The sequence below is a fragment of the Epinephelus moara genome, chromosome 24, assembly GCF_006386435.1.
Source record: "Epinephelus moara isolate mb chromosome 24, YSFRI_EMoa_1.0, whole genome shotgun sequence".
Classification (NCBI taxonomy): domain Eukaryota; kingdom Metazoa; phylum Chordata; class Actinopteri; order Perciformes; family Serranidae; genus Epinephelus; species Epinephelus moara.
In genome coordinates this window covers 42,594,687-42,611,233 of record NC_065529.1, presented here as the reverse complement: position 1 = coordinate 42,611,233, position 16,547 = coordinate 42,594,687, and the positions used below count along the sequence as shown (strand labels likewise).

The following is a 16,547-nucleotide window of genomic DNA, read 5'->3' as shown; positions in this document are numbered from 1 at the left end:
CACTTCCTGCAGATCTTTCAAAGTAAAAGTCTAGGAAAAGGGAAGAAAAAGAGCTGTAACTACGGAGTATTTTCACTGATGCCCTCAGTAAGCCCAGTTCAACATATCAGAGCTTCTTAGTTCCCAGGCCAACAATCTAAAACTTAAGCAACAAATCCTCACAAATGGGTAGCTGGAACTAGGCAAGTTTGGCATTTTAGCTTGAAATATGACTTAAGGCCCTGACACACCAAGCCAACAGTCAGCTTGTTGGACAATGCAGGATTGGTGAGTGTCTGTCGCCCTCTTGGCCGTCGTCAGCCCTTGTCAGCTTTTTTTCAGCCAATTCAGCACGTTGATTCGACGTTAGAGATGACGGAGCCCGTTGGTGAATGAAATCACTCTGACTGGCAGTTCAGCTCAGCGCACGAGAAGAGAAACAGAAGTGAGGAAAGTAAACAAATAGTTAAAGTCAGGAGGGAGTGAGACCAAAACTAACTTTTTACATAAGGTAAGATTTATTTTTCTTTAGTCATTAAGCCCTTCAGCAGAAATGTTTCCTGATGGTTTGTGTTATTGTTCACTGACACACAGTAATATGCTTTGTTTTTTCAACATTGGATTGTGTTGGTAATGTGCTAACCAGCTAACTAGTGTCAAGATGGTCTTCCGGTTTCCCTTTTTGAATGATGGTTATATACTACCACCCTACTGCTGGTGTAGAGAGTTATTTGTGGTCAGCCATTGGCTGTAGTATTTACAATGTGTTCATGTGCAACTCTTTGGCCGAGACACAGGAAACGTGACAACAGTCAGCTTTCGTCGATGCCGGTTTGGTGTGTCTGGGCCTTTAAAATATCAGTTATCAAAATAGTTGCCAGTTAATCTTCTGTAGAGGCTAGGTGATTAATTAGCTAATCATGTAAGCTCAGGGGCAGAGGCACCTCCAAGGAGAAGCCTTGGCCCCCTGAAACAATTGCTGCCCCCCTGCAATTGCCCCTCCTGGCAAAAATAATTCAAGGCCGATATTAGTGTCCTTAAGGGGCTGTGGCGTGCTCAATTCTTAAGCTAGGGCAAAGGTAATGGTGTCATCTGAAACTAGACAACCTAAGGTATCCATTGTCTGGAATGGGGTTAGCAACACCTTTAACACTTAAGCACACAACACTTTCCCTTGAACTCTCACCTCAAGATAGCTGAATGAAATTGGTTTAATGCCTACCAATGAGTCTCCCTTAAACCTGGGGTTAAGGTTTTTTTTCCCCAGTAAATGTTTTGTTTCTTACAATCAACTGTATTCCTTCAGATTAAAGCTTTTATTTGTCTTTTTAAGGAAAGGACATCCAGCCTATCTGAAGAATATTGAGTCACCTAACATGTATAGACACCAGACACATTAACCCAGGTTAAGTGTTAAGTTTACCTGTATTAATGTATGCACATCAGATAATTGGTAATATTAACTGTAAAATAAGAAATCAAAGTATTTAACTGTGCAATTCCTTATCCCTACATATTGGCATAGTTTAAACTAGCCTTTATATTGGTTTTGGTGTGCCACCTCAATTTCCAGTGGCCCAATCTGGCCACCACTACGAAAAATTCCTGGAGGCGCCACTGCTCGAGGGGAAATTCTGCCTTTTGAGCTGTTGTTTAGCTCTTATCTGTGCAGGAAGTAACTCCACGGTGATTAAAAAAACAGCAAAGTAGAAGCAACTGGAAATAATGAGGGAACAAAAATAGTGTTCGTGTTAAAAGGAGAAAGTGGGAGCAGCAGAGTGGTGAAATGAGTCTGGTGTTGTACTGATGGAATTCCTGCTGTGGAAATGTACATTATACTGAATGTATCAAGACAACGGGCTCTCTTTTTAACACCGATGTTGTTTTCATTCACTCAGTCACCTCTGCTTTGCCTTGTTGTTTTTTCGATTACTGTTAAATTAGCGCAAATGGAACTTCCTGCAGATGTTTCAAATTAAAAGCCCACCAGGAAAGGGGGGAATTTGTCCTTTGAGCTGCTGGAAGGCTTTTAATGTGAAACATCTGTGCGGGAGGTGTTGAGTTTCGCCGACAGCAACAACAAAAAATTAGTGGAGCATTTGAAATGTTCGGTTTTCCCACCACACATTTTCACGCGTTTATTATATTCAGATAAATGTGACTCTCTGTTGACACTGTTGAGGAAAACAAACTGATCCACACAGTGCCGTGATATTTTTTGGCTGAAGCGAGCTGTCAGTGTGTGTGGGAGTTGCACCCTTGCAGTATTAGTGGGCTGTGGGCTGTCGTCTGTTCTGTTTGTGTATCCTCAGTTTCTTTTCTTTTCGCCTTTGATTCCTCTCATTTCTCTCACTGTTGCCTCCTTGCAGGGTGTTGCTCAGGACTTCATGTTGTCTTGTAATCACTGTTTGACTCTCTCCCTCTTCTCTGTTATTTTTCTGTCTTGCTGAAGTCTCCTGCAGCCTCCACAGCTCTGCAGCCTCCTCTACCTCCTCCTGTCTATCTCTGTCGTGGTTCTGCATCGCTGTCGTTTTTCGTTTTCTGGGGTGATCCTTTGAGTTCGTCTTCTGTTTGTTGACTTGCTTTCTTTTTGATTGTCAGACACCCTCCTCCCCCCTCTGCCCGCCGTGCGCTCTCCCATGGTTCAGTGCTGCGCCTGTTTACAGTTCTGTGGTTGGTCAGTGGGTCTCAGTCCTGTTCATGTGAAGCTGTGTCAGTTAGTTCTATGTTGTGGCTTGTCTTCAGAGTGGACCATGTGCATAAAGCTCTGCAGCTTCCTGGTTTGACACCGACTCATTCCCACGTTCAGAGTGTCTACGTGTCATGTTGAGGTCATGCTGTTGTGAAATGACTTCCCTTTTAGCAAAATTCTGTGTGGGGACTTCTGATGAAACTCAGAGTGAGGCAGTGACGATGACAGTGAAGGCGTTTTGGGATTGAAGTGTCGAAAAAACATACGACTACATGGTTTTAATCCAACATCCCCAAATCTTTGAAGTTCCTCAAGCTCACTGTGGATGTTTTCTACAAAATATGAAGAGTGAGCTGGGAGGAAATGTTGGTCATCTTAGCAGATTTATTTTTTATGTTGTGTTCACATGGAATCAGGCAGACAACACCTTCTGGATGGCACGGGAAAACAAACAAACAGTCGGGCGGAGTGGCAGGATGGTAAAATGAAACATACATGACGATATGTTGCAATGGTGATGACATACAAATCGTCCAGTAATCATCCAGATCGCTCATGTTTCTCTACATGTGAGGAAGCTACGTAACATACGGTTGTAGATTCCGTCACAGAGGACAGCAAAAAGTTAAAATAGTTCAACTGTGAATGTCAGTGTCGTCTACCATTTCCTTAACAGGTATTCTCTGCCAGCTTTACCCTTACAGTCCTGCTCTTGTCAACTGAAATAATATCCGGCTTGACGTCTGCTGTCTGTCTGATTCCATGAGAGCTCATCATTCGAGACATTGAGCCCCATGCAAGAACATGTTCTTATCCTTAACCTCTCCTACATTTGTCATTCGAGTTTGCTTGTACAAGTGCTCATACGAGTGTACAAACATCTCTCATTGTAAATCCTTCATTTTAATGGAAATGACTTGCTCTTAAGGACGTGTACGTTTGTGAGATTTACCACTGCTGTCAAAACTTCAAATTCAGCATCTGGGTCAAATTAATGTGCGACTCATTTTACAATCAATTATCAGGTCAGAAATCACTAGATTGATTGTCACATCTCGTAACTGGGAGTTTCGTTTTAAAAGGCAAATAAGTTTATAATCCATTTTCTAAGATTACATCAAGCTTAGACTTAAATCACTCTCATTGTAAACAATGACATACACTTAGCGGCCACAACACCTTCACAGTCTAACGCAATCTAACACAACTGCTCTGCCATAAAGTCTGCTTTTATGATGCCAATCTATTCTTTGTGTCACAGAGATGTTAATTAAATTGTATGTTTTAGCACTGAGGTGATAGTTAGTGATGGTGTTGTGATGGAGTCCATTATATTGAGAGGTGTTTTTAATATTCTGTTACCCTCATGTAAATGGAAAGGTAAAAAAAAAAATAGAAACACCTCTCAATATGATGTAGTCCAATACAGCACCACCTTAATTGTTCTATTATTCAGTTTTATTATCTAAACTTTATGGCACAACAGTATTGGATTGCATTAGATTGTGTAGGTAAACCATGGTTTAACAACAACAAGGCGATTCAAAGAGCTTTACACGAGACGTAAATGAATGAAGAAGAAGAAAATAAACATAAGCCAATATAATTTGACACAAATAAATAGGATTTAAAGGGTTTAAAACATAAAAAGTGGCCACTGAGTGAAGGTTTCTAAATCTACATTAGTACCTTAGCTACACCCCCTTAAAGGTATACTGTGCAGGAACTATTGGTTACTGTTTGTAACTACCACATTCAGACTTGGCCCCTCCTCCCTACACTGCTCATGCAGACCAGGACCCCAGGAAGTGAGCTGGGCTTTGAAGTACATTTTCAGAGTGATACTCAAAAAGACTTTTTTCCCATTGTCCCTTAAATTGAGAAAGAGATGTCTGTATATCAGTGGCTAAATATTTTTGAGCATCACAACTCGTTCCGCTATCACGATTTAATCCATTTGGTCTGATAACATTTGGAAAGTCTAGAAAAGCTGCAAAATTTAATTCATTTTATCTCCATTCAAGTTAGCAGAGTGCTAAAGCGGAAGTAGCCGGCTGCAGAAAAATACATTTTTTTGTTGAGCAACTTTTATAGGAATTAATGGGGTCCTGTCTCCAACGCTGTATCCAGGTCTCTCAATACATCCATCATATGTACACTGCAAGCTACTGTTTTGGGTAGGTTACATCTGTTGTAAGCTAACTAAGCTAACCGTCAGCGTCTCCTTCAGTGCTCGCTAGTGAAAGTGAAAGCCAACCTCAGATTGACTCTCATTTAGGAGCGAGCTTTGTCTCGCTATATTTGCATTTCTTTCAGTGCTGTGTCTGTGATTTTGTAGCTTCCTCTTAGATGTGTGTGCTGCTTCCACCTGATCCCTGCCTTTTTATAAAGCCCCAGCCTCACCTGCGAGCTGTTCCTGGCCGGGGGTTAATGCCCCAAAATGTCCTAAACACAGCAAAATAAGTAGAAAATAAGATAATACAGGCAGAGGTGTCTGCAGATAAATACACTGCACCACACTTCTGGCGGGTCATAAATGATGATGTAGAGGAATTACCTTTTTACAAGTCCATTGTTTTTTAGGAACATCCTGCATAGTGTACCTTAAACATATTAAGAAAGGAATGAAAACATCTACAGTACAGAAAGCTTTTTTCCACATTTATTCCAATAACCCTTCTTCCCCCAACTAATTTATCATGCACTGTATTTTTTGTGCCACCCCAGCCTAAGTGCACCTAAACCCCTGTAATACTCCCGGCAGCGGTGCCTCGCATTATGTTTTATCACGGCTGCGTACTATTGTGTGTTCCTCCCCTGTGGAGAAAAGCAGCCAGTCGATACACAAATCATACGCCAAATCCTCAAATGCAACAAGTTCTTTTGTGTTTGTTCTTGCATGAGGTTCAATCAATCAATTAGTATTAATACATTTAATTTCCTGCTGAAAACTCACTGAAGAAAGAGCACAAAAGAGGACTGCACTGGTTTCCACTCCCACGCAGCCCAGATTTTAATCCTTGATATTAATATTATTGACTTATTTTGCTTTTGGCTGCTTCCAGTGAAAGTTTCTCAAGCAGAAAACAAAAAAAAGGAACAGATCTGATCTCAGCAGTCGATGATCCAACAGGCTCCATTACGTAACACCTCAGTAGTAGAGCAGACATTTGCCTCGTCACTTTTGAATTTTATTTGAATTTCATTAAAATTCCCTGGTTATGTTTGAGATAACCTGTGCAGAGTTTTGCAGCAAACACCTGAAGTTTCTTCTTGTTATTTAGAAACTTCTCACTGGTCATCCAGGAATCTAAACCTGCTTTATGTCCATGATCTGTTGGTATTGTTGGTTCCAGAAGTGATGTTGACGTTGTTACCAGCAGCGACTCTCTTGACTATAAGACAATACAGTTAGCTGATGGATCAGAACATGTCCAGGATTTATTGTTAATAAATCCTCCCAGCTTCAGTCAGTGTTGTCAGCTCAGTTGTTCAGGAGGACAAACAGCACATCAAACCTCAGCCTGTCAGATCAGTGTAGATCTGCTCTGTTTACATTCATCACCAGCTCACATTTCTTTGGTATGGAAATATGACAAACAGCAGTGGATGGAGGGAGTGCAGCTGGATGCAGTGTAAGCTCTTCAGCAGAGATCAAACAGATCAAAAAGCTCCATGTTACAGTACTACAGTCCAAACAGGATCCAGCTGACGAAGGGAAATGCAAATACACAGTTTGTTTATGCAAATGAGGAGCAAAGCCGGCGAGCAGGACGTGAAACCAGACACCATACCAGACTTCATAACTCAGCCTCGTTCCAAACTCAGAGCTCTGATGTGAAACAAACACAGTGTGTGTGTGATTGACGGCCCCCGGTTAAATCCTCTCTGTTGTATCTGCTGTTCTCTGTTCTGTCTGCTGCTCTTCATTATGAACTGCTGCTCCCGACTCGTCTCTCTGAAAGCTACCTGGACCTTTTTCATGAATGTTCTGTGATCATAAATTGATGAAATGCTACTCTCTGCATTCAGCCAAAGGGTCACCATGTTAATAAAGATGTTAAAGTTGATAAAGAGTCAGAGGTCTTTTCTGATCTCTGAGAAAAACTCGTCCGGTCGTTTTCATCTTTCCCCTCCGACTGAATCTGTAACGTTTTCTCTGCCTCTCTGCCCTTCATCCCCAAACCACTCCTGAACCCTGCTCCTTCCTTCTTTTGGTTTTGTTTTGTGATTTGTTATTATTTATTGATTTAAATCATTCACCTTTTGTCAACCCGTCCTGTCTACCTTCATCCTCTGCTGCTGAAAACTTTCCTCTCTTCCATCTTCATTCTCTAAAAAATCCACCCCTCTGCCTCTTTCACAATCTTTCATCACTCTGTCTCATACCTCCCTCTCCCCCTCCTTCTCCTCCTCATTCATCTTCACCTCTTCTTCATCACAAACCCTCTCCTGACCTCTCCTAAACCTCCTCCTCCTCATCTCTCTTTACTCTCCACCCCGGTCCCACCTTCCCTCCTCCTCTTCCTTTTACCCCTCAACCACCACCTTATCCCCCCCTCCTTCCCCCTCCCAGCCAAAACCCAGGACGGCATCGCCCTGGAGATCCAGCCGCTGAAGAGCGAGGAGGCCGCCGAGTCGGAGGAGAAGGAGGAGAAAGAGGAGGCCAAACCGGTGAAGAAGGTCAACGTGACCAAGAAGGAGAAGTCGGTGCTGCAGGGCAAACTGACCAGACTGGCTGTACAGATCGGGAAAGCTGGTGAGGAACACACACACACACACACACACACCATATTAGCTTCATGTCCGTGTGTCCAGGATATGAGTTTTTTTTCTAGGATGGCAAAGGCATGACCTGCCCTACTTTGCCTTAATCTGCCTAACCCACCTCATTCCTCTTGCCTAAACTTAACCAACCCAACCAATGAAGGCAACGAACACTAGCCAATTAGAGGGAGAATTGGGTGGTTCGTGCCTTCATCATGTAAGACAAAAAAAAAAGATGTCCAGGACAGGTTTAGCTTAGCACAATGGCGCACATTGAAAGCAACAAAGTGTTTTACAAAAATAAATAGGTAGCCATGTTGTCGTTGTGTGATTAAAGCTTTAGTTGGTAACTTTATAAAAAAAAAAAACTTTTCATATTTATTAAACTGTCACTACATACACACTGAAGTACCTGAGACAGATAGGAGCCGAGGAGTCTGAGAAAGTTTGCTCCAGCTGACGGGTGGTGCATGGTTGTTGGCTCGACTGTCTCCAACATGGCGGCCGGGTCACCAACTTTTTCATTTTAGCCAAGGCAGCTTTATTTGTATAGCTCATTTCATGCGCCAAGGTAATTTAAAGTGCTTTACAGAGCAATAAAATATAAAACATAATAAAGGATACAGATGTACAATAAAAAGTAAAGAGAAAAAAAAGATGTAAAAGGTAAAATTAATTACCAAATGATTTACAATTAAACAGAAAAATCATTATTAAAAATGGCAAAAGTGTAGACGAGAGGTGCAAAGATAATAAGATTATCTAAAATGATTTAAATTTGAGTTTAAAGATAAGTTTGCAGTCATAACAGGGTGGAGTAGGCAGTGTAAAAAGGATTGTGTTTAGTTTAGTTTATTTTATTTTGCACAGTTTAAAAATACACAAGAATAACAGATAAATAGTACATGGCGCAGGAAGAGGCGAAAAACCCAGTAGGCTCATTTGAAGCCTCCACCTAAATTTTAAAATTTCACAATGTTATGTAGAGCACAAAATTAACACACAAAAAATGATGATGGCAAACTAAATATACAAAATATATATAGTCATAAAAATAATAAAAATCTAAATAAATACATATGAATGTGAATGTGTGATGTGTGTGTATATGAGTGTTTGGAATGGACTCATGAGTAAACAATAATGGTACATGTGAGTGACACAAAAACAAACAAATGAAATAAATAAAGTAAAATAAGACCCAGATACATGAACAATAATACATTAGGGAAAATAGTTACAATACAGCAGTTAAATGGTCTTTTAAACGTCTTTTGTAACATTTTAAAGAGGAAGATTTTTTTACCAGGTGGAAAAAACCATTCCATAATTCAGTGCCCCTAAATCTTATCGAAAATTGACCTCTACGAGTGAGAAATTTAGGAGGATGAAGATCTGAGGAGTGGCGGGTTGAGTAAGAGTGAATCTGTGAATTTGATTTAAAGTAAGTCTTAAACTGCTCAGGAATATTCCCTTCCCTTAACTGAATTTTATAAACAAAAACACATATTTGAAAAATATTAATATCATAAATAGTAAGAATCTGGAGTTTATGAAACAGAGGAGCAGGAGCAGTTTAACTTTGACTTGAAAGTGGTCAGGCTCTCTAACATGATCTGGGAGGTTATTCCAGGTTTGTGCTGCGTGATAACAAAATGCTGCTTCACCATGTTTTATTCTAACTCTTGGGACGGTCAGTAGGCCGCCCCCAGATGTCCTAAGGGCCCCAGAAGGTTCATATGCCACAAGCATGTCAGAGATATATTTGGGCGCTGAACCACAGAGTGATTTATACGCAGCTTAACAGTACACTATAATATGTTTATGAAAACATCTGAGTCAAGAAATAGGCAATGCAGTAACAGAATCTGGATTCATATTTGAAGCCATTTTATGCTCTCATCGTAAAGTCGGTCTCATCGTTGCATGGAATGTAGTTGCTAGCATGTAGCATCTAATCTGACATGCAGCCTGGGCTCGACTGGAAATTAACTTAACTGCAGTTTTGGGAACTCTTATTAGCAGTTGCCCTTATGTGATCAACCTATGATCTAACTTGCAAACAAGAACTACTGATTTGCCAAACCTTCAGATTTTATTTTGTAGTAACGAAGTAACAAAAATGATGAGGACATTAAAATACTTTTACTCCAATACATTGAAATGTATTGGAGTAAAAGTATTCATTTTATTTAGGAAATGTTGTGAAGTAAAAGTGGAAGTTGGCAGAAATATAAAAAGTGCTTTAGTATTCCTGCTTCATTACATTACACCACTGCTAAACACAAAGCACAGCTGAGGCTGATGGGACTGCTATTAACTTTGCATTTACTTGCAGTGAAATGTTGACCTAGTGAATGCTACAAATATAAGGGGTCACCAAAGTCATTATGATTCATCCTGAGGGGAGATATAATGACTGAACCAACCTGTTCATTTGGTTGTGACCTCTTAGCTGCCTATTGTGTGAGTATGTGGAGGGTGTGGGGACAGACGGGACAATGACTCTGAACGCAGCACATTTATCTCAGGTTGATGCGTTTTGTTTACTGCCACATAAGAGAATCAACAATCTGACCATGTCTGATGGCGTCTCTTTGCTGGCGTCTGTCAAGGCTTGTTAATGATCGGTATATTACAGCCACGAGGCTGAATTTGCAGAAACAGGGAGTCTCCAGCCACAATTCAGAGACACAGTTCTTAAAAATGTACAATATCAAAGCCTCGTAAAACTGATGAATGATTAATGGAGAGTGTGTTGGGTGTTGTTGGGGGAAACCTGATCCTGCAGAGTCACTGGTCACACTTTAATCTGCTTTACACTGAGCTGCTGCTCGTTTCATCCTTTAGGTCGAACATTTAACCTGAAGAAAGTACTTAAACTTCTAAATATGCTGAAGAACTGTTAACAAGTCATTGTTTGGTGTCCAGGTTTGAGCTCTGTCTTAACTGAAGCCAGTCAGATAGCTAACATGACAACATCAAACATCTTTAGAGTCTTTTGATGAAGCTAGATATCAGTTTTCCTCTGCTTCCAGTCTTTTTGCTAAGCTAGGCTAACACATCCTTGATCTGATAACCATCTTCTCATCTGACTCTGAGGAAGACAAAGAACAAGAGGATTTCCAAAAAAATGTTGGACTGTTCCTTTAATAGCACACAGAGCGATCAGGCAGTGAAGAGGCTGAGGGTCAGAATGCACTCAGTTTTATTGGGAACATGATTCATCCCAGAATTGAAGGTACTTTCTGTGTCATTTCAATTGACCTTAATACACTGAGGGGCTTTCAGGACAGGGTGGAGGGTGGAGGGTGGAGGGGTGGGGCAGCAGTCACGACCAGCTCCAGTTATAAACCATAAAAATAGAATTTGGGCCAAAACCCTTTGACAGGAGGTGACGGACAGGAGAGGTGAACCGAAAAACACAAGCAGCAGACCTCTCTGTTTCACCTGTTTATGATGTTACCCTCAGGGTGTTATCTGACTTACAGGCAAATATTTATTGGCTGAATATTACAGGCACATTTTTCAACTGCCTCGTTAAGTGCCAGGGTTTCCTGTTATCATTTTTACTTTTGTTTTGCATCCAGACCTCACCGCCTTGCTCACATATAAGCCAATAATACTTTTTTGGCTTTGGCTTAACCAGAATTCTTCTGTGATTTTAGTGTGCTTTAAAAGCCTGATATGTTTAAATGTGCATTCAGTCATCAGTAAAGTCAAAAACTGAAGATTTAATGCTTTCCCAAACACAAAGGTCTGCAACTTTTTGCAGCTTTTTTATGCTATTTTTGCCTTTATTTGATCATTGGTATTCAAGACAGACAGAAATCATGGAGAGAGAGCAAAGGAGATAACATGCAACAAAGTCTGAAATCAAACCAAAGACACTGTGTTTTCACAATATGTCTCTTAGAGCCTGTTAACACCTGATAGCAGTTATGTCGGAACAACTGAAGACATTGCTGTCACCAGAGTTTAGCAGGTCTCCTTTAATAGAGCAAAACAATGGACAGTCATGCAGCAGTTTGTCTAACATGCTGTAAAATGGGCAATTTATAGAGCGTTGGTGCGCTGACGCTAACACGACCACCACGACCTGTGCTTGTGTTTAACCTCTGCTTGTTCCAACCAGGTCTGATCATGTCGGCTGTGACCGTCATCATCCTCATCCTCTACTTTGTGATCGACACCTTTGGGATCCAGGGCCGCGCCTGGGTGGCCGAGTGCACCCCCATCTACATCCAGTACTTTGTCAAGTTCTTCATTATCGGTGTGACCGTGCTGGTGGTGGCTGTTCCTGAGGGGCTGCCGCTCGCTGTCACCATCTCTCTGGCTTATTCTGTTAAGGTAAGCAGGGCGGGAAGCAAATAAGTGATGTTCGTTAAGAGTGAGTGTAGAGGAACTACACATACTCATTTCTTTAAGTCGTGTAGTTTTCATAACTATGTTTAAACACAAACCTAAGCCTCCAACCTCGCTCTCTATATTCTAGAAAATGATGAAGGACAACAACCTGGTGCGTCACTTGGATGCCTGTGAGACCATGGGCAACGCCACGGCAATCTGCTCAGACAAGACAGGAACGTTGACAATGAACCGCATGACAGTGGTGCAGGCGTACATCGGCGACACGCACTACAAAACAGTCCCTGAACCTGATGTCATCAAACCAGAGACTCTGGAAGTTATGGTCAACAGCATCTCCATCAACTCAGCGTACACCACCAAGATCCTGGTGAGACCTTCATCGTCACAGCTCCGCAAAACCACAACTCTAACATCAGCCTAAATTTAATCTAAACATTAATCATGAAACCCAGACTAATAAGAGCTCAAACCTACACGCTTGCCCAATTGCGCTACTCCTTAATGCATGAAGTGAACCACCACATCACTGCTGATCGCCACAGAAGACAATGAATATAAAGGGGTGGCATCGTAGTGTGTGCAGATGAACGGTGTTTGGCTTCACCCCCGTGCTGCTGCCAGCACTCAGACCTCCGCCACAGGACTGGCAGGGATCTCTGGGGAAAGTCAAACGACATNACCTCCAACCTCTCCAGGTAACGAGTATCATTAATACACGACGAGCACAACATTTAGCACCAAATCCACAAAACCAGCCTGAAAATGAAGGAAATCTGAAACGATTGCATTAGAGTCAATGGAGCACAGCTGTGTTGTTGTGGGACCCTGGTCTGAGCCGGCCCAATGCTACGTTATGATTTGCCAGTCTGCGTCCAGAGGCGGCACTTAGTGAAGGGTCAGTTGATATACAAATGGTCATTTTTGGGGTGAAGCATTCCTTTAACGCTGCCTCTTGTCTCAGACGAGCTGCCCTGGTGACAGATGCAGCTCACAGGACAATTTCATAAGGATCTTTTTTTTCCTAACTCAGCATGCAAACACATCTTTTAATTTGATCCCTTTTAGATTTCCTCCCAGTCTTTTATTTTACAGTCACCATTTATTTTGCACTTTAGCAGCGCTTAAATTGGCAACTTGTCAGCTGATTAGCTGCTCAGCTACAATTGCTGTTCAAGGGAGAGTTTGAGTGAACAGCCCATTAATGTGAAATAGCTACAGCTGATATAATCTGCTCTCTGCAAAATGTATTCATCAGAAAAAGCAACACAAAAGCAGCCAAAGAACAGAGATTGGCCTCTGAGCTTGCTGTATTTGGATATTGTAGATAATTGAATCACCAGCTGCCACAGTCTAACTGCAGGTTAGCTTCTGTTCTCCTCTGATTCATTACTTATTGTGTGAGGGATCTGACATTCATTAAAATCAAACACATGCAGAGGTGGTCCTGGTGCTCCCTCTTGCCTGTGATGACACAAAACTAATTTTAAACTCTGAACATCACATCACACCCAAACCTTTTGTCCCTCATCAGCCACCGGAGAAAGAAGGCGGCCTGCCCCGCCACGTGGGCAACAAGACCGAGTGCGCTCTGCTGGGCCTGGTGCTGGAGCTGAAGAGGGACTACCAGCCAATCAGAGAGGAGATCCCCGAAGAGAAACTCTACAAGGTTTACACCTTCAACTCCTCCCGCAAGTCCATGAGCACGGTGCTGAAGAATGCTGACGGAGGTTATCGCATGTACAGTAAAGGAGCGTCAGAGATCGTCCTGAGGAAGTAAGACAACATCAAATAAAACTGAAAATGTCTGAGAACAGTGGATGAATATCATTTCTAATAATCTCCCTCTATCTTTCCCTCCTCTCCCAGATGTTCTCGTATCTTGGATGCCCAGGGTCAGCCCCGCATCTTCAAGCCAAAGGACCGTGACGAGATGGTGCGTAAGGTGATTGAGCCGATGGCGTGCGATGGGCTCAGGACCATCTGTGTGGCTTTCAGGGACTTCCCCGCTGAAGCTGGAGAGCCGAACTGGGACAACGAGAATGAAATCCTGAACGACCTCACCTGCATCGTCGTGGTCGGCATCGAGGACCCCGTCAGACCTGAGGTACAGAAAACTCTCCTGTAACTAAAATTTAAGTAAATTTAAGTCTGGAAAGTAGGGGTGTTATTACAGGAGCGTATCATGCATCATAGGTTTGAACTTGCAGGAGTGTCAGCGGCCAGACTTCTGCTTAATTTGCGTCAAACTGGACGTCAGAGTCGGGTGCCTTTAATTAGCACGACTGAGTATCAAAACTGATCTGCCACAACTTATTGATACTTGAGTCCCTTCAGCCTGAGGGTGGCGCTAGGGCTGGGCAACGTGTCGATCTTAAATCAATATCATGATATGTGACTAGATATCTATTAAATTTTGAAAATCCTTAATGTCATAAGTGTTGTCTTTTCCTGGTTTTAAAGGCTGCATCACAGTAAAGTGAATGGTACTCAAAGACACTTTACGTAGGTTAAAACGATCATTAAAATAAAGTACACTAAAAATGTATAACACACATTATTCATACATTAAAGGCAGTTTTGAAAAGGTGAGTTTTGATCAGTGATTTGAACTGGGACAGGTCATTGTAGTCCTGAATGTTATTGGGGAGAGTTCCAGAGGGAGGGGGAGACTCTGGAGGAGGCTCTGTCCCCCCGAGTCTGGCGCTTGGTCCTGAGTGATGGAGACAGGAAGTTGGCAACAGAGGAGTGGAGCCTGTGGGAAGGAGAGTGGCAGTGGAGGTCAGTCGGTGAGGTAGGAGGGGGTCTGGTTACGCAGGGCTTTGTGACTGAGGAGGACTTTGAATTGGATCCAATGTAGGTCAGAGAGTGGAGGTACTGTAGGACAGAGGTGATGTGATCACAGGAGCGGGAATGGGTGAGCAGACGAGCAGCTCAGCCCCATGTGCTCCCTAAAAATAAGTTCTAAGTGGGGAGTAGTTTACATGGGTAAAAACAGGGTTCACCTGTCCACTGTGTAGTCGTATTTTTATTGTTTTACAAAGGAGAGCCATAAAAAAGTAGTTACAGTGAATGGCTTTGTGTTTGTTGTCTCATGAATTATAATGCATGATAGTATATTTTTTCACGTGCACACACAGTACCTTCCCACCATCTAACCCTGAATCATAGGGCTCCCCTTAAAGCCACAGTGTATTTCAAACCCTGAGTAAAAATCTGCAGTATATTTAAGGCTGATGATCAGTGTTTGTAGTCTGCAGCTGTTTGCAGTGACACATAAATGAATTTGGCTGATTTCGAAATGTCCTGCATGCTCTGTAGGCATGAAGCAGAGTCACTGACGTTCATTTTATTGCTCAAAGAACATAAGAGAACAGAGAGAACATGGAGCTGAGGAGTGTAACTGAACTGCTGTGACAGGGCTGCTCATAATTATATTAAAGTGTGTGTGTGTTGTGTGAGGGAAAATGTTGGGATGAAAACATTCAATAGTCCATGACAGAGCTGAGATAAACGAACATAATTTCCCAAACAGGAGCTCTGAAGTGAGTCGTGGTCAGGTGTGCAGGTGCTCTCAAGTGTTAAATGAAGCCTGTAATGAAGCTCAGACGGCGTCAGTGTTGCTGCCTGCTGCTTTAATGTCAGAGCACAGAGATCACAGACAGGATGGAAATAACCGGAGAGCAGCAGGATTCAGTTTATCTCTACATGACCTGTGATGTGACGGACACAAAATCTCCTCACAGTGTTTCAGCTTTTAGGCTCATAATTCATATTCCTATTCTAAAACATGAAGCATGTATGTGGCTGTGACCTGACGGCTTCAGTCTGCACTCTCACTGCACGAATACTTAAACTGTTTAAGGGACGTCTTCAAAAGGCAGAGACCTTGTTCAGCAGTTAAAGGGTAACTTCTGTATTTTTCAACCCGGACCCTGTTTTATCATGTTTTTGTGTCAAAGTGAGAAATGGGAACACCACGTTTTCAACTTGGTCCAGTATTGAGCAGTGAAACAGGCTGCAATGTAACCACTTGGGGCATTTGTGCACAACGCGCGTCTACTCAGAGTGCTTGTTTCTGCCACTGACAGGCTCTGATTATTTTTATATGTGTCTGATAACATTATGGAAAGGATCCCTGCAGAGAGAGACCTTTTTGTTAAAGAATAAGATCCTTTTTGTTCAACCAGAAACAACTCAAAAATCTCCTTCGCTAAACCACCAGACTCCATTTATGTAAGCAGTAATTTAAGTATGTATAGCGCCAGCATATTTTCACATCTAACTGGGTGAATTCAGGGTTTCTTACAACCAAAGCAGAGTTGACGATTGTTGAAACAGTGGAAAGATGAACCAAGACCTTTTTTGTGAGTTTTATTTTATTCCTGTCAGCTTTGAATGAATTATACTTTATGATCATAAAATTACTGTAAATTTAAATGGAGCCAGGTGGGTTTGGTGAAAAGCTTTTTGGGGGCTGTTTCTGGTGGGGGAAAGGATCTTACTCCCTTACTCCTTAACCAAAAGGCCCTCCTCTGTAGGGATCCTTTCCATAATGTTGTCAGACACTCTGAGCATGTCAGTGATGAAAATATCACTTTGAATGAACATATATTAAGGGTGCATATACCCTGAGTAGTTACATTGCTGCTTGTTTCACTCGATACTGGACCGGTTTCAAAAAATATTTTTCCTATTAGTCACTTAGATACAAAACAAGGGCAAATAGAGCTCAGGTTGA

General features: G+C 42.0%; 1 protein-coding gene across 3 annotated transcripts in view; it reads left to right on the top strand.

Moving 5' to 3' along the window:
• LOC126386578 (plasma membrane calcium-transporting ATPase 1-like) overlaps window positions 1-16,547 on the top strand; it is a 143,793-nt gene that overhangs the window by 90,038 nt on the left and 37,208 nt on the right. For all 3 annotated transcript variants that reach the window (XM_050038990.1, XM_050038991.1, XM_050038992.1), the window contains exons 8-12: window positions 7,248-7,430; window positions 11,574-11,788; window positions 11,934-12,176; window positions 13,341-13,582; window positions 13,676-13,913. In XM_050038990.1, coding sequence (XP_049894947.1) covers window positions 7,248-7,430; window positions 11,574-11,788; window positions 11,934-12,176; window positions 13,341-13,582; window positions 13,676-13,913 — 1,121 coding nt within the window. The remainder of the gene's footprint in view (window positions 1-7,247; window positions 7,431-11,573; window positions 11,789-11,933; window positions 12,177-13,340; window positions 13,583-13,675; window positions 13,914-16,547) is intronic.